The 24,263-nt window shown below is 37.1% G+C and overlaps 1 protein-coding gene across 1 annotated transcript; it reads left to right on the forward strand.

Moving 5' to 3' along the window:
- The first annotated feature begins 472 nt into the window (after nucleotides 1-472).
- On the forward strand, nucleotides 473-23,720 carry ttc12 (tetratricopeptide repeat domain 12). The gene is made up of 22 exons (XM_088939902.1): nucleotides 473-488; nucleotides 931-1,012; nucleotides 1,795-1,973; nucleotides 3,017-3,047; nucleotides 3,562-3,639; nucleotides 4,025-4,146; nucleotides 4,769-4,828; nucleotides 6,113-6,184; nucleotides 7,090-7,150; nucleotides 9,763-9,951; nucleotides 11,705-11,774; nucleotides 13,071-13,159; nucleotides 13,344-13,506; nucleotides 15,104-15,196; nucleotides 18,276-18,339; nucleotides 19,154-19,288; nucleotides 19,460-19,570; nucleotides 19,854-19,922; nucleotides 20,405-20,506; nucleotides 21,365-21,464; nucleotides 22,678-22,903; nucleotides 23,584-23,720. The coding sequence occupies exons 2-22, from the start codon at nucleotides 958-960 to the stop codon at nucleotides 23,651-23,653; spliced, it is 2,139 nt and encodes a 712-aa protein (XP_088796028.1). The 5' UTR covers nucleotides 473-488; nucleotides 931-957; the 3' UTR covers nucleotides 23,654-23,720.
- Nucleotides 23,721-24,263: the final 543 nt, after the last annotated feature.

Here is a 24,263-nt window from a genome sequence, read left to right on the forward strand (position 1 = left end):
ACTGTTGAGGAAAATAAGACAATCGATTTTTATCACAATAGCATGCATGAAGGTTAGTGAATCTTTAAACATGTATACATTAATACACGTCCTTGGTAAAATCTATAAGATACGGTGCATTTATATATCCAGCAGGCAGAAAAACAGAAAGTGAAATAGAAAGCATGAGAACATACAGTACATCCCATGAAGGATGACGATAATTGTCGTCGCATATACAGTACGAGAATGCACGCAGTGACCATCGACTGTAGAATCTGGTGTTTTCTTTCGGAAATGCAGTTAAATGAATCAGAAAACAGCACGAAGGAAAACCCGAGGCAGCGACCCAAGTGTGACAGCACAACTGACAAAAAAATCTTAAATGGCTTGCGTTTGATGACGTTTGTTTGTGAGCGCCTTAAACGTAAAAATAAAAAAAAAGTAAGAAAACAATTTGGTTGGTGAATACATCGGATAATGACAGCGAGACAAATTAAATAAGCAGGGTAGACTGCATACTGCAACAATATTAAAAACAAAAAAATACTAATAATAACAATAGGAATAATTTAGATACATAAAGAATGCTTGTCATGGCATTAGTGCTATTTTGAAAAAACAAAATAAGTGCTACAGTAACAGAACAAAAAACAAAACAGGATGCATGATAACTCATATTTGCAAAACTTTCCAGTTTATTCAGAGCTTTCATTATTCTTTGTCTATTAGTGATATATTTCGCTCATCTTTATTGCAGGGTGGGAAGAGGGGTGGGGGGGAGGCGATATCGCCGTTGCTACGGTAACATATCCCAACAGAAAGTTCTGGCTTCAACGACGCTTGTGATTGGCCCCCTGCTACTGCACTTCCTGCTTTCCCCAATAACTGCAAACTGTGGAAATTGAACACAGTCCCTTTCCTTTTAACTCACATTCTTTTTTTTTTCAGTTTTGAAACTCTTGACCTGGTTCAAACATGCTGAAGGAAGATGAAGATCTTGACAGGTTTCTTAAGCGCGTTGATGAGATAAGTATGTACCAAAGTCACACAACTTGCTAATGGCATTTTGCTTTAGTTTTTTTGTGGGGTTTGGTTACCGTTTGTGCAGTATGAGATATCTTGTTCTTGCATATGATTTTTTAATTTGATTTTTTTTGTTTTATCCTCTTATCTTTTTTCTAGGATAACTAACGCTCGTCAAGTATATGGGTGCAATTCTCAGATCAATCAGTTACTAGCAACCCAACGGCTGCTAGCTTAGCCATCTCTTCCCAGTTGCAAACTCTATTATCTACCGTATAAATGCTTCTAGAAGTAATGATTGATTTGCATACATTTTACAGACTTGCACCAGGTTTCTAAATGCACTCTCTTACAGCATTCCACATCCTATTTATTAAAAGCAATCCCTTAATTATTCATTCAAACTGTTATTATTACCTCCTATTTTATGAAGTACCTTTGATGCACGTTTTCATCATAAAGAGTTTCACACTGAGTCCAGTGCTAAGAAAGCATTGAAAAAATACATCAGAATATTATACGGATTATCAGTGATAATAAGTGGAAACGTAGGCATTATAGTTAATGTATTTTAAATGAAGCTTTTTTTAACAAATACATATATAATATAAAGAATAAATGTTTCTGCCATAACATGACATCAGGTTCAATAACCATAGCTTACAGGAAGATAATAATATACATGTAAAAGCTGGGCAAAGTATTCTGAGGTTCAGTACTGCTGGAGAGAGCATCACATTCCCCCAGTTTCCTTTTCTCCTCATGTCTCTGGCTCTTTTGCTCCACAAGGTGGGCTGGTTAAAGAGCTGAACTCGTCTGATCCTGGGAGCCAGGAGAAGGCTGTGGTGAAAGCAGATGAGCTCATATCTGCCTTCAAAGAGCAAGGCGATGCCGAGGAGCCCTGTAAGACCAGAATCGATCGGACGGTGATTAACACGCGCCCGTCACTGAGCCTGACATCTCCTCAAGTAAGGTCCCAGGAGTCTCTTCCCAACCGAGTTGTGCATCTCTGTCCACAAAGAACGTAAGCGTTTATATTTAACGTCGAGCAAACTCAACAGACCTTTCCTGCACAAGAAGGCAATATCAGCAAGAGCAGAAGTTAGAGGCAGTTGAATGACTTATTGCCAAGCACACCAAAAAGGGTGTTGCCCATTGAAATTTTATATACAAAAGGTACATGATTTATTTAAGAAGAGCTCAAATGAGAAATGTGAGCTTTTCTCATTTCCTATAGAGCACATGCTGGATTATGTGGTGAGTTACTTAAACCTGCAGTCTGAATTTTACAGTAAACTAAGTAGAGTAGTAGTAGTGGAGTTTATTGCCAATGTAGACATACATTGGAATTCGTAGACAACAGGAACAATAAATATGTAGTAGTGAGACTAAAAAAATAAAACAAAACTAACATAGTAGACCATGCAAAAAGTGCAGAGTGCAGATGTGTGTATAGGCACTGCAGTCAGCTGTTGAGGATGCCTGCTGCAGTGGGAGAGAAGCTGTTCTTGAGTCTAGTGCTCCTTTGCTCTAATGCTGCAGTACCGCTTGCCAGAGGGTAGGGGGGAGAACAGTTAGTGGCCTGGGATGGTTGGGATCCTAAATGTCTAAAGCTAAGGAAGTCTTGTCATTTAATGCTGCAGTGGCACTATTCTGCAGGGTGGGAGCTTGTCTTTCATATTACAAAGCTTCTAAATACACAATGCATGGTACAGTATCAATGTAATAAAATGCATTTTCTGAAATTTAGCGATTAGGTCGTTTCACCGTCTTCCAAAGCTTGTACAGTGTGTTTTATCTTCCTTTGTGAAATGCCCATTGTTTTACAAAGGTTAAGCATATAAGAAAGGTTATAAATGACAGCAGGCCACTCTAATTTGGTTGCTAATAGCTAAGTTATTCAAGGAAGCACATCCAGCCAGGATGTAAGTTTCCATGGCTGACAGGCTCGTAGGCGATATTAGTGGAGCACATTGACTTTGTTCTAATCATTTTTTCTTATGTTTTTCAGGGTTTACCGAATGATTCCCAAATTAGCCAAGGTACACTCAAATGTGTTCATCATATTCGTATTAAAAATTGTTGAATATGAAGTTGACATTCAATTTACAGTCTATTATATGTCATAGAAGTACACAAGACAGTCCTTTAAATATTGCTTAATGGTTTATGGATTTATCTCTCTCTTCTTAATCCGAGTTAATTTCCAGATAAAGTACTTACTTTTTTATTTTTAGAACAATACATCTTAAAGCCTTACACATTCTTGATGTGCTCAATATCATCAATATGAGCAATGTCTGAACACGAATGAGAATTAGAAAGTCATTTGAACATTACATATCTGTGTTAATGACTTCATGTTCTCCACGAAACATTATCATTCACTGCATGTTGTAAGCACTTGGTGTCAAATTGGTTTAAAACTTATCCGCCTGGAATCTTAAATGGCAGTGCCACTGCTCATGGTCTCAGAGCAGTCTTCCTGGACCTTTATATGATGATAAAAATATTCTGGCACGTATATGCCTACCTTTAATGTCTCCTTTTTTCTAGGACATTTCTTGAAGATTTTAGAAAAGGATGCAGAAGACAGAAGGAAGAGGAGAAAGGAGAATGAAACCTTAGCAAACGGTGTGCATTTATGAGATAACACACATTCATTTGTACAGGAGACGAAAGTAACTGCAATAGCACAAAATGCCAACCGTGAAATGTTCAAATCTGAACTTCTAAGGCAATAACTTTAAAACATTGAGGCACATATTTCTGAGGACTCTCAGTTGTATTTGAATCCATTTTGTAAATGTATATAATAGCATAGTTGTGCTCTGCACATAACTGAAGATGTGGCTTCAAAAACTATAGCCAGCTTTATGAGTTAGCATTTGGCTTTATAGGTTTGTAACTATAAATGGAAAAAATACACTGTACTGTAGTTTCTCTTTCAAAAAATGCCATTAACACATTGTCACTTTTTTTTACTGGGTTTCATGATGTATTTTATATTGCTTTTCAGCACTAAAAGAAATGGGGAATGAAGCGTTTGCCCAGGGCGACTATGAGACTGCTGTCCAACGCTACAGTGAGGGGCTTGAAAAACTACGTGACATGCATGTCCTCTACACCAACAGGGCACAGGTCTGTAAACGGGACACTGAAATACATCCGATAATCCACTTACTGTACATTCTTTCTCTTGCCCCTGTACATGAGCCGCAGGTAGACAAAAAACCCAAGGAGGCTTCAGAAGCTAGATAGTAGGGAGGCTGTTTATCTCTGGGTTCACCAGGACAGAAACAGGATGAACTGCCCTTAACGTGTAAGTCGTTAATTTGTAAATCAAGCATTACACGTTTGCAGAGATCAAAATTAGTGACTAATACCCCAGGTCAGTAAATGTGTAAGGTCTAGTGAACAGGTGATCAGTATTTCACGTTTACTTCATGATGACATTAAGACCTAAGTTCCATCTTTGCAAAGCTAGAATGCTTAATTGGCAAAATACAGTAATGCCTTTCAATTAGAGGGCTATTTTAAAATCTGTGTCCTGTCCCAGTAAGCATTGAGTTATGTGGTCATTCCGCCCAATAATTTCGAGGAGTCTGTCCAGGAGTGTGATTAAACCAAAGGGAAAAGTGCTTATAAGAGTATCATAATTATGGTTCTTGCAGCAAAAAAGGCTAAAATAATCATCCACATTGTTTGTATAATTATCATCATGTGTTTTTTTTTCACAATGTGATCCTTCTTTCTGTTGTAGGCCTATATTAAGCTGAAGAAATACAAGGAGGCTATCAGTGATTGTGACTGGGCCTTGAGGGTATGTTTGAAATACAACAGAGCTCTGGCTGTCCAGACCTTAAAGCTGCCTGTCATCTAAACAAATGTCATGAAAGCAATTCAGATCTGACACTGATGTACCAAAGGACTTTACATCTAGGTCTAGTGGGATGCTTAATTTCTCTTTGCCCTTTGCGTGTATGTTTGTTTTGCACTGATTCAGAACTCTGGTAGAAATGAGGAATTTGCCTTCTGCGATGAAATAACACAACATGCTCTAAACATGACTGTGAAAACTGTGAAAATGATTTGATTATTATTACAATCATTTTCAGTGGCTCAGTGGTGCAGTGGTTACCATTGCTACCTCCCTGCGCTGGGGCTCTGGGCTCAACTCTGGACCTGGGTTTCTATCTGTGTGGAGTTTGCATGTTCTCCCTATATCCGTGTGGGTTTCCTCCAGATGCTCCAGTTTCCTCCTACCGTTCGAAGACTTACTGGTAGCTTAATTGGCTTCTGGTTAAATTGGCTTTGGTGTGACGTGTGTGTGTCTGTGTGTCTCTCCTGCGATGGACTGGTGTTCCTTTCAGGGTGTGCCCTGCCTTGTGCTCATTGCTTGCTATAATTAGCTCCGGCTCCCCACAACCCTGAACTGCAAAATGTGGTTAGAAAATTGATAAGTACAATTTTTTTTTAAAAGCCCTGCTATGTACAATCTTTGAAAAGGTCAAGAAGTCATGAAAAACTTCCTATTTCAAAGCAAATTTCAATCAGTGCTTTTAAAATTCACAAATGTCCCAAAACCTTTTTTATTCTTCTCGCAGCTATTAATATTAGTAGCAGTGGTATTACAGTTAACCTTTAATACAAACTGCAAAGTGGTCAAATTAATCATTAGGGCTCTAAGAAGTAACAGAAAGTTTCTTTTCATGCGCTAAACAAGAGGCCGATCACATTTTAAAGAAAGTTATGAAAAAGTCAAAGAGGTGTTTTTCAGGTGAGATGACATTGCAGCATTCAACACAGCAGGTGCAGTGTCAAATATAGACGTGCAAATTAAACACATCTTTTCAATAGTTTTTTTTCTGTTCATCCTGTTAATCATTTGGTTAGGATCTTTTAGAATACAGGATGAATCAGCTTTACACTACAGGATTCAGTTCTTCATGAGGAGCCTGTTTTTCACTTGATATTTGCTGAAGATTTTCCTGTTTCAGTGGCATGCATTATTTCCATAAATAAAATGCTGGCTTCACAAAAATTGTCAATGTCGGTTTTCTCTGTCGTTTTTCCTTATTGTTTTATTCTTTGTGATCTCCTGCAGTGCAGTGCTAATTGTATAAAGGCCTACGTTCATATGGGAAAAGCTAACCTGGCCCTAAACAATTATGAAGAGGTAAGAATGTTATAATTTCATTTCAATCCAAAATTGAAATCAAGTCCATGCTTTTGGTTAGTGGCATATTCTATTCATTATAATACTTAATGGTTGCCTGCATCTTTTATGGCTTTGGTTCCCAAAGGATTGCAGAGTGCCTTATATACAGTACTATATGGGATGGGACCTAACTTCATCTACCAGTGGATGACGCTGTACAGTATATACTGTATCAGCAGCTCTGCTACACAGCATATCAAGTGGAGAAACAAGAGAAATTACTTAATGCTTACAATAACACCCCCCCCCCCTGAAATTGAGCGCAAAGTGCAGAGTTTAAAGTTAAATCGATTACCCTGTTAATATTCTGATGAGTATTGTTGGGGAATTGAAATGTTGAACTTCCCCAGATTTGGATTTAATTTAATAATGGACCATGGTTGGCTTTCCTGCATGATGGAATGGAATTATGGGGGAAATGTAGGAAGGTCAGATGGTGCGAAACCAAACTGGAATTTTATCTAGGACACCAAGGATAAAGCCCATACTGGGAAAATGGGATCTTAAATGACCAGGTGATTGAGACCTTGGCACTGCTGATGAATAATATCTGTATGCAAATATCGTAACAAGTGTCCATCAAAAATACATATAGTTCTTTTACCCTATTTTCAGTATCTTTGGTTTTATAGAGTTCTCAGTAAAGTTTTGTTAGTGACTGAATCATTATTTTCATGGGAATGCTAACAGCTGTTGCACAGTACAGCTTCCTAAAGTGAAATATTTCTGTGGGACGCTTCAGTGAATTGTGAACCTCCAGTGACCACGTCTGACACCTTTCTAAGTAACACGAATAAGAATTCTTTGCTGTTTTGCTTTTTTCGATGTTGCAAAAAGATCTTGTTTTCATATGCCATTTTTAGGCTCGAAAATGTTATAAGAAGATACTGGACATTGAGCCTAAGAGAGCTAACTTAGTTAAGGGTAAGTTTTGCATTTGTAAGATTTTAAGTCTTGTGTGTTCAGTCAAGAGAAACACGTTTCACTCCTGAATAGTCAAGTTCAAGTTCAAGCACACAACCAGTTTGTTTTATTCTCACAGCATATAAGGTTTTGCCCACGCTGCATTATCTGTTTGTACACATCTGTGTTTATATTTAGTGCTGCCAGCATACCAAGGGTATGAATCTCATGCTAAAGAGAAATCAGTTAAACTAGAGCTCATTCTGTATTCTTTCACCCATAAAACATAATGAAATCTTGGGCAGTGATAGTTTTGGAAAGCTAAAAAGATATGCAACATCTTTCTTTCGAACTTCCACAATCACATATTATATTGTAATCATTTGTTTTCACAAGGCTACCTTTTAAAATAAAGACAATTTCTTCTTTAAAAAGGCTTCACTTTTTAAAGGGAATAAGGAATTTGTTCATTCTCCGTGCAAAACACTGTGTGTATTCACGGAGGATTAAATTTCCGTGTATAGAGCTCAAAGGATTTAGAAATATAAGTTTAAGTTTGCCAATGTTTACTTCAGCAGCTTGTTATTCAGAGCTAAAAAACAAATTCAATCCTAAAACAATTTTTGGCATCATTTAATTGTGTGTGCTTGTTTTTATGGGTAGGTACTCTCTGGGGTTGGAAACCTAGCGACTGAAACTTCATCAAATGTCCTACAGATCAAGTTATGATACAGAAAATGTATTCGCTTTCGTTCCTATATATAGCGAAACAAGGTATCTGCTCTGCATTTATTAACATACATCTTAAAAGGTTAGGCAGACAAAAGCACACATTTTGACAGCTCTATTTTACTAATTTAAAAACTGCAGGTGGTACTCTGTATGACTCAAAAAAATATACCATACCCCCCAGCAACAAAACAACTTACTGCAAAGACTAGATTTTTCCAAAGAAACTTATTCCAACAAACACTATTTGTAGAATGTGTTAGAATTTGTCAAATTTGTTGTAAATGCTGCTTAATTCTATTATATATTACAGTGCATTTCTGTTTATAAATATTTTGTTGTGCCAGAGTTATATAGTTTTTTTTCCAAATGTATTCATACACCTAATGAGATAGGGACAATAAATGTCAAATAACGGAAAAATTTACAGATTGGAAATATCTCTTTTTTTAAAACTTATAAAAATGTACAGTATGTATTTATTTTAGTAAATATAGTAGCCATATTAGCAAGGCAAAGAACACAGGCAGAAAACATGAGGGTCACATTTATTGACTTTGTGAATATTTTAATAGTGTCAGAGAGGCTTTGTTTTTTGGAGGAGTAGTTTGTTCCGGAAGGTGTTTTGAAAGAGACTGTTTTCTTGCTGGTAAATAGCTTAGGTGTCTGGCCACTGATAGAGGACATGAGGAAGGGTAGTTGGAGCTCAAGGAGTTTAAATTGTAACTTTTACATTGTTTCCCTGCAATGTGAAATAAAAGAGCACTGTTTTTTTTTACATTATGGCTGTTTTTGTATCTGTTTTTACTGAGATTTGCCTATTTTAAAGATTCTGTTATAACACCCTGATTCTAGGTATGTCGCAGAAAATCTGTGTATATTGTGAGCACACAGTACTTTCCCTGAGCATTTTACATGGCCTTGGGCTGACTTCCACGACTCCAAAGTCATGGAGGGGGGGCAACATTAAAATCTACAAGGCTACACGAAAAGCTTTTAATGCCCTTGTGCGCAGAGTTAATTTTGGCAACAAAAAAATATTGATATTCTTTGTGCTTCACTGAAGAGTGAAATTAAACTGCTGAAAGATGCAGGACTGGAAGTCTGAAAATCACGTTTGTGTTCAAACAAGGTCCGTTTAGCACAATCAAGTGATTTGGGTGGTATCTTTATGTGTGTACGCGTGCACAGCAGTTTGCCAGTATCTTTGCGGCTTCAACAAATCTGAAAAACACCCAGGGTGCACCACATGAAGAGCAATATGTACAAGTATAACTGCACACAGATAATCAAAAGACTCCTGCTATTTTTCCTACATTCATTTTAAGGCACATCAGGGGGCATCAGGCATCAGAAGCTCTGATCCTAATATTTCAGTGAAGAAGCTATTACCGAGGAGTGAGGAAGCCCAAAAGCACTGCGCTGCTCAGCTAAGAACTAAAGAGGGTAGCAAGGGGAGGGAAATCTTCGTTTCCAGCTGCTTGTGGTGCATGTGTTAAAGAATCATGGAACCTAAAGGTTTTTATATTTTCTGTAGTTATTTCGGTCATCATCAAGGAATTTTTTTTCAATTCATTTTTATTAAAATAAGGCGCCTAAAAGACTATAAGGTAAAGAGGAACTGGAAGATGAAATGGTGTGGTCTGTGGTGTCATTTTATTTATTGTATTTTTAATTCTCAGTTAAACCCGTTGTGTTAATTGTGCCAGCAGAAGACAATACATTCTCGCAGCAGCTATTCTGTTGTGATGCAAGAATGTGTTTTACAATTAATCTTTAGACCCAGTCGAACCTATGCGAGCTTTGTTTCTGCTTCAATTAAATGCATTTTTTAGATGATTCTGGCCAGTTGACAGTTTTTACTGCTCTTCTGCTATTTGGTTTGACTCCCCCCCTTTTCGTAGAGTATTTGAACGAAGTGGATTTAGAAGAAAAGAAGGAATCCCAGGAAAAGGAAGCACGGGAAGAGTTTGAACAAGGAAAAGAAAATGCAACGTCGGTGCTCGAGCTCCTTCAGAAGCTAGAAAAGCCTGATCAGATCAGTCTGTACTATGCTGGCGGGATACGCCTTTTATCAGAAACAATTCAACATTGTAAGTACAGACATTCTCTTCATTTCATATTTTTTTCCAGCAGACCGTTGAAGGCAAAGTGTCGTATTCTTTTAATGAGGCTAAATTGTAAACAGTAAGCAGATGCAGCTTGACATGCCCAAGTTTTATAGAAGGATCTCGTGATAAACAGGGCTTCTTAAGACTTTTTCCCATTTATTGGTATTTGCTAGTGTAGTGTTAAGTCTCTGGACTCATGACTGGTGAGCTGTGTGTTGAAATCCCTGAAGACACTGCTGCGTACCCTAAGTGAACTGCTGTGCCCTGATTCTCCTGTCCAACCAGCTGTATGAATGGGGACCGGTACTGTGTGTGCTGGGGTTACGCTCTGTGATGGACCCGCATCCTCCTCAGTGGTAGAGTCACATGCTCTCTGTTTCTTTGACTCCATGGAAACCAGAATAAGACCAATGAACTGTTTCTGGTTCAAATAGAATCCACCTACCTTGCTATTTCCACATAATTTGAAACGGACAATTGGTAGACATTGGTGGAAAAGTCTTAGTAATACTCAGAAGACTTAAAGAGAAAAGATTACATTTTTAGTTTCAGGCTTTCTATTAGAGGCACAACCCATTGTGCCTAAGATCCAAACAACTTGGCGAAAAAGAGCTTCAACCATTTGAATTATATTGGGTTTTCAAGTTCACTGGTCATACAGTTTTGTGCTTTATATTGCTTTGTAACTTAAGCACACACCATAGCAGCAAACAGTTTTGATTTTGCGACTGCAGAGAGGTCTGCAGAAACAACAACAACAGAAAAAAAAAAACTGTGGACGAATCAGTTCCTTTTTTATGTCCAATGTTTGTTTCACACATTGAATTTGACCCAGAGTGAGGGTCCTTAGGATTTCTCTGCTTTCACTGGAGACCACGTCGATTGTCAGATCCCATCAAGCAGCAGGCTGCCCAGATCTGAGAAAAGTTCATCCTTTGGCCAGACTGGGGTAAAGTCAGTCAGAGTCAGAATCCCATGACAGCAAAAGCAGTCAGGAGAGAAGAGCAGCCATTAAAAGAAACTCAGTGGCATATTTTTATTCCGCTCCCCCATCGTTCCCTTACAGTATTTCCAGCACTTGTTGCAAAAATATTCATTGAGGACACTATGCAGGAAACCTAAATAAGATTCAATATTCAGCCCCCAACCTATAGCGCAGCAGTAGATGAATGGGAATGATCCTTTTGAGGAAATCTAGTGTGTGCACAAAATGAAAGGTGAATAGAAGAGCATTTGCACCCCTGTATAAGGTGGTATTTTGTATTCTTTTAATACAAAAGGGCATTTTGTGTCCTTTTTAGAAAAAAATGCAGAAAGCTCTAGTTCTGTTATGCCTTTTTTAAATCATTGACAAATAATACTGATTGCTCTGGTAACAACATTGTGCGTGTGCTGTGTGCATAATAACTGTCAACATTTTTTTGATTCCTCAGAGGAGAATCAAATAGTTTATGCAAAGGGTTATCAGGCTTAATCTAATAAAAAAGACCACTGATTGCTGTCAAAAAAAAACCCAAGAAAAGCTTTTTTTATTTGGTATTTAAAATAGGAAAACCGTCTATACTGTATATTGTTTACAGATACACTTCATTAATTTTATCTGTCGTGGTCTCTTTTGACCTTGACATTAGGTATTCAGTTTCTAAAACTCACCAGGTATCTTCTGTAATGACACACCTGCCAAATGCTTGCAAAGCTGTATCACTGGCTTGACGTTATCTTGTATTTATCACAGGCACGGAGCAGACTCTTTTCCGTATAAACAATGGGTTCAGTATCATCAACGGCAATAACATTGTAAGAAGGTAAGGAGACTTGTAAGCAGAGCATGCCAATCCTCTAAAAATGCAACCCTGACAGTACCAGCTAAGACAGCGGAGAGGACAAAACAAAACTATTACTGCCAAAACACCTGGTGTTTTTCAAAGTCTCTTTGTGCAGGACTGCTGCCTTGTGCTCAGCAGAAAAGGAGTTACTTGTTTCATTTTTCAAAAACACGCCTCTGAAAATAAGCTCCTGTGTAAGTTAGCTTTACTTTGCTAAACACTGTTCTTTTTGTTTGGCTGAGTCGGAGCACCATAAGCACAAAGATTATTTTTATTTGTGGATCATTAAACAGTAGATGAAGTCACATCTCACCTGCTGACGATAACCTGACATTCTATTCTCATTCATCGATATCAGTCTTTACTACAGAGTTTTTAGTATTTACACGAACTGAAACTCAATTTGGAGCATCAAGCTGAAGCATTTTATTTCAAAGACAAACCAGAACAAGTAGACAGTAGTGAGCAACCCTGGCCTTTTCCCAATGACAAAGTGTTGTAAACTATTAATAGTTTCCTTATATTAAATTTGTGTCACTGTGCTAATTTTTGTGGATTATTATCACAATATGCTGATATGTATTTACAGCAGTCATGTTAAAATGACTAAAAGTAAAGGTGGATTATAGTGAAAAATGTAATTGATATGATGTAGGAGTTTTCTCTATAATGTCTTCTAAAGTAAACATTCAACAAAATGGCACAAATGTTTTTGACAGTATCTCTCAGTGGATGGTGCTTTGTGAATATGCTTTCCATTCAAATTCCGATTTAATATGAGCTTGAAAAATGACCTAATAGACCCAGAGACTTTTCCTGGAAAAGGTAAATTGTCCTTAAAAATGTCACAGTTGTTTAGATAAATATTAAATGCCCTCAGTAAAGCATGCCCCTGTGTTTTCTTGTTTTTAATCACTGTAAATGTTATAGTTCTGAAAGTGTCAGTAATCCAAAGAGTATACTATCTGAATGAGTATATGGTATTAAAAAATACATAAAATATGAATCATAAAATCATAGAGGAAAGGAGTTATCCATTTTACATTTGTTAATTATGTCATCACCGGTATGTGCCATCCTAGAAATAATCATTTAGTGGAATTTTTAAAAAGATCTGTTCAGTGTAATTTTTTGAAATTTCATTTCATTAATACTTCTTTGAAAATAATGGCAGTCTAAAAACTGAAGTCTCAGCTAGGCTTTGCATTCTGGCTCATTGCTTCCACAATGAACATAATACAAATAAATGGAAATTCTCATCTGGGTTATTTTCAGGAGCCTTGCAATGCAATCTGCAGAGCCACATTGTGATGAATTGTGCATGTCTGTCCTCGAACTCTGGAAGACGGTTTGCAAAGGAAATGGTATGCAGACTAGTGTCCAATTCAGTACTTCTCAGTCTCTCTTTTTTTATGAAAAATGTTTGAAATATAATCTAATAAAGAGGTTACATACAATGTTGATGTTTTATGCATTTTGGGAGTCTGATGTGTACTGTTTTTAAGAGAATGGGATATCAGAAATCTATCTTGTTAATATCATTTGCAGAAGAAAACCAGCAGTTGTTGATACGCTATTCTGGCAAGCATCTGGTCAACTTGTTACCATCACGAACCTGTAGAATACAGACAGAGTGCATGAATTTGCTTGGCCTTTATACACAGACCCAATATGGAAGGAGATTGGTTCTTCAAAATCTTGACCTGTACAAGTAAGTTTCACAATTTTCATCACTCTGACATAGTCCTTTTACTGTGCTACAGCAGTTTCATTCAGTTATACAGCTGGTTTCGACTGTCGTATTGGTAGCATTGGTCTTTGAACTAGTGAAAAAGAAAATAATTAGTAAGCAATTGAGGACCTGCAAAAGAAATTCAAAAAGACTTAGGAATGTTGACATGTGTAGAGTATTGTGCACAGATAGTAAAAACGCCCATTATAAAAATAAGATTGGAATTGTTGTGCTTGATGAGGCTACTACTGAAAAAAACTGGTAATCAACTGTACATTCTGTGGAGAAGCATGTTATGGTATTTTGTTTAAAACAAGAGATGTTACATTAAAACTGTCCGATGCACTAGTTATATGTGTATCCAGTTTAGTCACCATATTCCAAAAAACATAATTCACAAATAAATCAGTCTATAGAAGAGCAATCAAGTACATTTGCATATTCAGAAGAATAGCCCAACTTTGAGAACTGAACAGAGAAGGCTGTGGAGAGACCCACTTGAAGTATACTGTACCAAATCGACAGCAAAACATGAAAAAGAACACAGTTAGAAACTATAAGGAACGACATCCAAAACTGAGAACAGGAGGCACTTTTTTGCTGGAAGAGTTTCACATGAAGGGAACAAGATCATTTGGCCACGCTGTTAAAGTACATACAGTACAGTGGCTTCTTTCAAGAGCGACCGGAGCAGATGCTCAGATCAAAAAGCTATTAGTAACCAAATGAGCTATAGGGGCCTTTCGACCTCCTTGAAGAAGCACTTGAAAGAGTTTCTCACCGTGAAAAGCGTGATAAAAATGGTTCACAGGAATTTTAGCAAATGGTTGGTGCTATAGTGCAAGAATGTGGGTGGTCTTTTAAATGATCAAAGCCTGTCTTTGATGCACTGATATTTATCACTTCTTTAAGTTTTGATTATGAATATTTGCAAGACATATGTGTACAGCTTAGCTTTCTTGTGAGGCTTCTTTTCCCCTTGCTTAGATGTAACTTTTTTTTTGCACAGTGCTTATCTCTACGTTTCAGGATTGATAAGAAGACCAAGATTTATGCTCAGTGTACTACTGGTCTGTTACCAGTCACTGACACAGCTTGGAGGCCAAAGGGGAAATGATTTACTGGCTCAGGATTTTAAGTAACAGACATGATAAAAAATAAATCAAATGAGTAGTTTGCTTAGTGTGCATGAAAAAAACAGAGTTATTAAGATGCTTCCAGAGAAATGTTTTTTTCATTTTTGATGTAGGTTAATATAAGTCTTTTAACCCTCCTGTAAACTTTTAAGTAATGAGAATGATGGAGTGAAATTATGATTTAATGCAGTTGCTAGAAAGTGCAGGAATGTTCACAGTTCAATGAACATGTTATGAATGATGCAAATGCATCATTTCTTATTCATGTTTTTTTTAAATACAGCCATATTAGCATATGACACAAAGTTCATTGACTTTGACAAGGTCCTTCAGATTCCACATTGCTGCTAACTGGAAACACTCTCTAATCTCGTTTTCCAGCTTTGGGTAGCTTGTGTTATTTTTCTTAAAAATATCTGCTCAATTCTTATCATTTTTAGGTTGGTGGAAAACCTGTTGGGGTTTATACGTGATAAAGATACCACTGGAAAATGTGCCATGACTATTTTGGGCCACTTGGCAGCTGAAAATAAGTAAGTACTTTAGTACATTTGCCAAAATGTGCAAGCTGGGCATATCTACAAGAGCCTAGCTCTGCATTACCAACACAGTCTTGTTTCAATTCCAGTACTTTAAAGCATGACAAGATTTTTGCTTGTTTGTACTGAGTGACCAAACACAAGAGAAAAAACACATTCATCTCAGAGTCAGATTGCAGTTTGCCACTATAAACATGAAGTAGCGCAAACCTAAAAATTAATTCTGTCAGACAAGAAATATGGGAGATGCTTTGTTGTTCCAGATCGGAATGCCAGCTGAATAAGATTCTTCTAACAGATGTATCAACTCTGTATCTTACGTGAAGAAGTAAATACAAATATTTCATATAGACAAGATATGAGATTGAACATGAGCAATATGTAGGGAATGTCAGCATTACAAGGTGTGAAGCTTGATATCATCCTTTTATTTATTCACTGGAGTAATACACCTACTTTTTCATGTTTAAGTATTTTATTTCCACATTAAATTCAAGTCCTTTATGAGTTTGCTGAAGCATTAAGTCACTAACCAAAAACAAAGCCTTTATCAAACTGTTCTGTCCCATGGATTAGAAATTAATGGTGTTTTTAACTAAAGTTTGAGTGGGATGACAGCAACAAAGTTCTCTTTCACCACTGTTACTCTCACACCTAATCCTCCTTGACATCACTTCCTAAAAAGCTATAAATATCACAGTAAGACACACTCTTCCTTGCATTTGTCTGTCTGAAAAATGAATTTGTCATTAAAAAAATATTCTTAAATTACAGGCGGTAGGCGTTCAGGGAAACACGAGTGTATGAATTGAGAATTGATTAATAAAGGAAAAAGAGTGTGCTCTTAAGAGCTGAGAGCGCTAACTGGGGTGATGTAATTAATGGAGTACCACAGGGATCTGTAGGTCCATTGCTCTTTGAAATTTTTATGTCAAAGATCTAGATTATGTTGTAGGCAATAAACTCGTCAAGTTTGAATTGAAGATGATGCCACATTTAGGAGGTTTAGCAAACACTGCAGAAGCATCAAAGGAAATGCAAGAATATTTAGATTTCAAATGCAAATACTTAGCAGCTGACCAGAGTCAAATGGTCTCCCTTCTTCTTCTCTACCTCTAGAGGCTCTTAATGTCTTCTCTTGTTCTGTAATCTTCCCCCCTTTTTTCAGACCCCCCTTCTTCGTCCTGCGAATTCCTACACACCTGGCTTTCTCCTGCCCCACCTACCTCTTGTGCCCTTCCTCGGATATGTCTGCCTCACACGCTCTTAAGGAAATTTTAACAAAGCTCAGGAGAATGTCAAACCCCAACATATTCCACTTCTGCTCCCATATACAGTATATATAAATATCACAGTTCTAGGTCTATCACTCACACATTATTTACATTATACTGTTGTGTGTTGGTAGATAGCCAAATGTTTAAATTTCCCATGAATAGTATTCTATTGTGTAAATTCACAAATGCCAACACCACTAATGTTTTCAAATTAATGCCCTTTTTCCCTCATCTCTAGTACATCTTTGGAGTGTACAGATGAAAATATTTTACGGTACATCTGTAGGCTTCAGGCCTCATACATGAGAAAATGGCTTGTGGCCAAATGGATTATCTTCACTTTAATAATCACTTTATCAGACCTGAACAGTTTCTTGCATTAGGAATTTGTCTTTTTGCATACCCCAGCTTGCTCTCCATGAGACACACAGACAGGGAGAGAAGCTGGGGGTCAGAGCGCAGGGTCAGCCATTTATATAGCACCCCTGGAGCAGCTGGGGTTAACGGCCTTGCTCAGGAGCCCAACAAAGTAGGAATCCTCTGTCAGCCATGGGATTTGAACTGGCAACATTCCAGCCACAGGCGCAGATCCTTAGCCACAGAGCCACCACTCCACCCACATTAATCCTCTTTTCAGATTCCTGCCTAGAATTGAGGAAACTGTACATCAATACATATGATTTGTGTGAAAAATTGGTCTTCACTCACATACTGTACTTGAAATCTCCACATATGAAGACCCAGTTCACAATCTGTGCTGCTCATATTTCTAGTTACTCAAACCAAGTTGCCAACTCACTGTATTATTTACTGTATTACACTGTATTGTATTTTTCTTAAATCTTAATTCTTAGTTTTGCATTTGTGATTTGGGTTCCCACTGGGTTCTTTTGGGAGTTTTAGCTTCCTCATCCTAGGGCTAGGTTGTTAACTCTGCCAAGTAGGTTAAACCAAAACTTCTCATGTCTAATTTCTCAATAAACATTCCTAAACCTTTCTTATTGGGTTTTATTATTCTTTGCTAAGTAAGTGACTCTAAAACAGCACCAGTTAACTCCACTGTAGCAAGAACAACCCACAACAATTTTATATTGTTTTTAGTATTTGCTGCAGATAACAGTTCCTCATTCTGTCTCAGTTTAGAAGTCCACATTGTCCACTGGGAGTCAAACAACTAATTAGGCTTGGCTATAGATTAATTGCCAGTTTTATTATTTTAATTCTCTTGAGGATATGAAAAAAAGCTGTCCTTTACTTGAATTTGTTATAATTATGCTGGTTAATTAGAAGTTAATATATTATATTTGTCATACTTTCACCTTCTAATCATTTTCATTACAATTACATACAGTAAACACTGGGTCTGTTGATGTATTATAAGAATGTACAGTGCCCCAAAGATTTAAAGTGGTAATCCAGTAAAGTGCATGTAAAAAGTATTTAGATATGACAAATTTATTGGAAGACTTCTAATATAAAATTGATTTGCTTTGAGATGACGGATGAGGAGTTGCTGGTATGGATTAATATTATTATATGACAGACAAAGCCATCATTGTTAGTTTTATCCTGCTAATGAATGCATTAAGTGTAACAGAGTTCAATTCACACAGATATTCCTCTGCATTGTTCTTCTGGGAATAGCACAATAAACCAGTTTGGCTGCAGTGTACTTATATAAATCTTCATGGTGCACTTTGCTTATAATCTAATTTTATGAATGCATTTCGATTGATTTGATTAAAACGAAATGTTTATGCGAATATGTTTTCTCCTGTGTTATTCTCTCCTGTAAGATTTAGAGTTCTTTTCAGAGAAAACTTCACTACAATGTTCGTGCCTCCATTTGCAGACTTGCTGGTAAGATTTTTTGTGTCAGACTCAAACAGAGGATGTTTAATATTATGACCTTCAAGTCAAGTCAGGTTTATTGTCATTATACCCATGTACAGGTATATGGTATAATGAAATGCTATTTAGCTAGCTCTCAGACGATAAGTAGTACAAAAAAACAACAATACAATTATATAATAAAGACAGAGACAACAGGCAGTGTGCAGAACAACAACAGGCAATGTGCAAAACAACATCAGATGTGCAAAAACATACATCAGCAGAATGAAATAAAGGATAGAAAATTATGGGGAGTGAGGTTTTTGACATGTGAGGTAGAGGTAGATTTCAATGTGTGTTTGAGTTTTTGGTAAGAAAGAAGGCACTGTGAGGTTCAGATCATAGGTGAGAGAGGCTGGGAGTTTAATAGTTTGATAGTGCGGGGGTAAAAACTGTCTCTGAGTCTGGTAGTCTGGGCCCGAATGCTCCGGTACCGTTTTCCAGATGGTAGAGGGTCATACAGTCTGTAGCTGGGGTGTGTGGGGTCTTTGATGATGCTTAGAGCTTTCCTCAAGACCTTGCTCGGTTAAGTGGATTTTGTTCTGTTCCCTTTTTTATGTTTAAGTTTATTAGTATCTTAATTGCAATTTCACATTTTGATTTTTGAAATTAATACTCCTGTAATGCGATTGAAAACTTGGTTTTAATTAGAAATGGGATTACTTACACTGAATGTACAGAAACAAATCTTCTTCCCAGTTAAATCATATTGTATTTGAACAAGCTGTCCCGACCCAGAGACCTACAGTACGTTATGCTTTCTGCTCTTTTCTGCCTGCAGCAAAATATCTCCTCACTGGACGAGACGATGCTTCCACTGTGCATTTCAATGATGAACAGTATGACAGAAGATAATGTCATTCGAGGAAAGATGGCCAGCTGCCAGGAATTCTGGGATGTCTGTCTCATCACCATGGTAAAAAGCACACTAAAATACACGATGGTAATCAGACAGCATGGAGTGTGTCTGGAATGCTGGTTCTCCTGCGCAGTTTGTTTAACGGAAACAATGTTACATGACAGTACATCACATGTAAAGCCTCTTGCGTAAAACCATCATCATAAATATGTTTTTTTTTTCCTTCAGGATGACTGTGCACTCTGTTCCCCTGACAAATCCTCTAAGCACTGCGATGTGTTATTTGCGTTGCTGGGGTTTATGATGAACCTCTCCATGGAAATCACTCTGGCAATTGAAGTAAGATAATGTCCCTGCATTGTCTGGTTTGCTACCTTGTATTTGACTCACTGAATTGTGTAATACGGATCGGTCTTTAAGCTAGTTATATTCCATTTTTGCTCACTTAATAAGCCGAGGTAAAGAGTGACATCATAGATTCTCCTCAAGTTGGCTTTCTTCATTTACAAAATTTTCTTGTACTATCGAAGGTGTCTTTTGAAGGTGGGTTTCAATAATGCTATCTTATTTTCCCCACTGTTCAATTCCTTTCAATTTAAAAAAATTCAATTTTAAATTTCAGGAAAAAGCGGTTCACATCACTGCCAGATGTTTAACACAGCTATGCGGTTCAGATGGGGGGATTATCACAGTGAGTAGAATAAAATGTTGACAGAAATGGTTTATCTGTTACAGTAGGTATCATTTGGTAAAACTGGTCAAACCTTGGTTTTTTTCCCCAAAAACTAGCAGCAGGTGTTCACTTCTTTGTACATGTCCTCTTCACTGCCACAAGTGCTCCTGCAACATTCCAAGATCCGAAATGAAATAATTAATTAATTTACTGTACATCTGTTTGTTCGAAATAAAGTCATTTTTGTTCTCTGAAACAGAGACAATATTCACCGTACCGTACTCCAAGAAACAAACGCAATCAGTATTTTTCACTGTCAATGTTTTGCTGAAACTTGTGAGAGCAATACATCATGGTTTTTACACCAAACAGCTGAAACGCGAGTGCTTGTTTTTATTTTCTGTCACTGTTTCAATGTCTGTCCTGGAACGACTTGATTTGTTTGTTGTCTGTCTACATTTCATATTTTCACACTTCAGTTTCCTGTTTTCGTCTAATAGAGAACAATGGGTCTTCTGAGTCACATTCTCCCACACTCCCCTGCTGCTGCAGAAGAGGCTGTTCAGAAAGGAATTGTGAAGAAAATATTCAGACTTGTTAAGGTACTATTAATAAGGTCACCGATAAAGAATTTATAAAGATGTTTTTCTGTGTTTTTTGCTTATTCTCCATATAAGAATACATTTAACTGTTTGAAGAGGGAGTAGTTCCCAACCCTGGTCCTGGAGGCATGTTAGTTTTCAATCCAGCTCATCTCTAAACCTCCAGTGCTAACTGCTGACTTAAACGACTGTTTGGACTTTTATTTAACTTGTCTGTTTGGTGAGTCCTGAGTGTGGAAAATACTGTTTGCAACTTCAGCTTACACACACATGTTCTCATCATTCTTGCCATTATTTCTGACAGAACAACACTTTATTATGATGAATAGACACAGGTGGGAATGGCTGTGTGTCAGAAGCTCTTACAACAAGTATTTTTTTCTTCCCTATGAAGAAATCCATTCTGTACCCCTGAATGAGAGCAGTTCTGAAAAACTGGTACAAGGTAGATACCAATTACAAACTCCATTTCACTTTTTAAGAGAAGGAATATTTACAAATATGACCCAAATATAAAACTGAATTTGTCCTCAGGGACCATCTGGGAACCACTGAAGTAGTGTGGCACAGATGTTCTTATTTACAAATACATTACAAATATAAGAACAGGTTTGAAAGGTAAGACACCCATACATGCTAATATGTTCGCCAGTATTTTATTTATCTGAGGATCTAGCTGATTTTATACTGACATATATATAGTAACTTTATATATATAGCACTTTAGAACACTTCTAAATTCAGTTTAGAATACTGTGTCAGTTTCACCTCACATTGCTGAAGCTTTCTTGCAGTTTTCTTAACCTCAAAAGTTCTTATTTTTGTATCCACCTGTTTCTTTGTATAATCTTATTTCAGGCTGGAGGGAAGATTACTACTCGTTTTTCAGTCAGGACACTCTCAGCCTGTACCAAAGTCAGTCAACAAGCTCGGGAGGAGATAGTGAGAGTGGATAAGAGTAAGCTGGGAGTTTGCACCTCTTTCTTTGACTGTTGTTCAAAATGGCTTTTCATTGACATTGGAGACTTGATCTTCATGGACGATTCCTGGCAATGTCTCCAAATGAAGACTGTTTGTTAGTCAGGTTTATTGAATCACTTCACTTACTACAGAATTTGTAATGGGAAAAAAATGTTTAGTTTGTTTTACTACCATATGTTGCATTGTATTTCATAGTCATTATAAAATCAATTTGCAAAATTGTATAAATTGCTAGTTACTGTACACCAGCCGTATTAATTCTAAGCAAAAAAATATCTAATATTGGAAATTTAATGCATTGAGTATGTTATTGCATGGATCAAAGAAACCAATAAATATTCCTAAAAATTCCCCAAAATAATTCTGTATCATGCACGGTACTGAAGAACTGAAGTTATGCCATTTTTATGGTCATATTCTCATTTTCTTTCTTTGGCGGGGGAATATGGACACTTGCAGGTAGATTGTATGGACTGAAGTCTATGTCACCACAATGTCCTTTTGTATGTACAGTATATCAGCATATAGCATGTGTATGTGGTGAGATCAGCAACTCCTGCATCAGAGTCAAAATTAGTTTCTCAGCCACCTTCCAGCTCCAAACTATAAAGTGCCTCCTTAGACAGTGATGGGTTTCGCTGTTTTAAAAATACAGAATTCAAGGCTGTCAGATTCAATTGATTTGCATGAATGTGCAATAAATGTATTTGACGGTGGTCTTTACTTTCAAAGTGAATGCTTCATGTATTCAACTTGTATTTTAAAGAGTTAGATACCCTGATTGTGAAGTCAGCTTAGAGCTTGAAATCCGTTTTTGAAAGAAAAAGCAATTTTACCCTCATCTTTGTGTTTTTTTACTTGCAACCATTAACAATATTGGTGGATTATGTTGCCAGCGGACTTTATAGTTGCATTTCCAAAGGGATTTGGTAGCGTATTTGTTCTACACCAGATTTGGCAAGAGTCTCTTTTGTGGTTCCAAGTCTTTGATTCTATGTACACTATGATCATATTACCCCAAATTCTCATACATCTCTCCTATTTCCAGAATCCAAAGCCAAATCAGATACTACAGCTTCTGGTCCACTGTAAATATGCTGCCTATTGAAATCAGTTTCTTGCTTTGCTTCACAGTAACATTGCAAGTGTCCACTCCTTCTCAGTGATTTGCTTTATCTCTCGTTCTGCAGAATTCTCCTCCTTGATGAAACTCCTGAGTATGGATGAGGAGCTGGTTGTTGGAAATGCGGCACTATGCTTGGGTCACTGCCTGGAGGTCCCAGGAGCTGCTTCCTCTCTCCTGGGCTCCAACATAGTGACAATTCTGCTAAAGCACGCTGGAGGGGATGCCAGCAAAACAGCAGTTCAACAGAACTGTGCCATAGCTCTAGGCAAGCTCTGCACAGCAGAACCAAGGCATGTTTAAACTATTTAAACATTAACATTGTTGTCTTTCAGTCCCTAAAAACACCACTCCATCACATGTGTCTTTATTCACCATATTCATAGTATGATGTTGACTAAGGTTGCTGTAACATGCTGGAAATAAAATTTAGGATTGCATATTGTGACAGTCCTCTGGGTGTGCCGTAACAGGATCTCTAAAGTAGGTGGGTCTAGGACTCATCCAAATGCAGAACCTTGAAGTTAAAAACATATAGTGCTCTTTGTTTTACAGTGCTGGAAAACAAACTAACTACTAAGCTCCTTTTTGAGCTTCTGACTGATGTCCCCAGTTCCTAACTATTGTAGCTGAAAGCTAACCTGCTTACCGGCTTCAAAGCACACCACTTTTCAACTCAGTCTCCCCTGTGACTTCTTAAAAACTTTCAAACTCAGGTTTTCAGAAACTCAACGTTCCTCAGGTTCACAGTTCAGTGGTCAGTTCTGCTCCCTCTGGTGAATAGAGCACACAGAGAATCTGCCTTCTGTACAACTGACCAAAAAATCCATCTTGTTTTAAATTGGTGTACCCATTCAAATATGGATTCTCTCTTGATAGTTTTTAAATAAAAACTCAAAATCACAGACAGCTCTCTTTTTGAAGAGAAACAAACTCAGCATATTTATTTTGTCTTTATTATTTTATTTTACAGGCACATGGTCCAACTCAGAGAACTTCATGGCTTGGAAATCCTCAATTCCTGTATGAAGTTCGTCACATGAGGATGTGGTTTCTGTTACAGTTCCATAAATGTTTCAGTATTTTCCATTTTTAAAATGTCATTACCTTCTTCATCTGAATACTCTAATATCTGCTGCTTCATTTTCCAGGCGTTTTTCAGTTTTCAGTACTCTGCTTTGTTATTTTTAGAATCTATAGGTCTTTTAAAGTTCATCCTGTTATAATGTGTTTTCCCTGTTATTTAGTTGGGTAACTGGCGATCACTCGCCCTATGAAACAAGTTGTGCCTTTTTGCTTAATGCTTAATTAATAATGCACTGATTTGTATTTTTGTTATTTGTGTACGTTGGAAACAGGTCTGCTTTGTGCCTATGGCTATAAGAACTTTGTTTAATATATATTAAAAGATGAATAAATGAATGAAAAAAGCATAAAGAATGTGCACTTCAATTAAATTCTTTAAGATTGTTCTTCCAAGGTGCAGTTTTAACAATTAAACCAAACTTTCAATAGAATTCCATTTGTTTTGTTTGACTACTGCTACTGTATAAGTGCTCTATCAACTTTAGAAATGTATTTTCCCCATTGTTTTTGAGTTCTGATATCTTATGGAGAAACATTTACAGTGCCATTAGAAAAATGAAATGCAGG

The sequence above is a fragment of the Atractosteus spatula genome, chromosome 22, assembly GCF_055471065.1.
Source record: "Atractosteus spatula isolate fAtrSpa1 chromosome 22, fAtrSpa1.hap1, whole genome shotgun sequence".
NCBI lineage: Eukaryota > Metazoa > Chordata > Actinopteri > Semionotiformes > Lepisosteidae > Atractosteus > Atractosteus spatula.

Bases quoted from the DNA above. Each gene is read 5' to 3' on its own strand.
- ttc12 (XM_088939902.1), top strand. From the start codon at position 958: ATGCTGAAGGAAGATGAAGATCTTGACAGGTTTCTTAAGCGCGTTGAT. The intron at 4,147-4,768 runs GTCTGTAAACGG...TTTCTGTTGTAG, and splicing joins TCTACACCAACAGGGCACAG to GCCTATATTAAGCTGAAGAA. The intron at 22,904-23,583 runs GCATGTTTAAAC...TTTATTTTACAG, and splicing joins CTCTGCACAGCAGAACCAAG to GCACATGGTCCAACTCAGAG.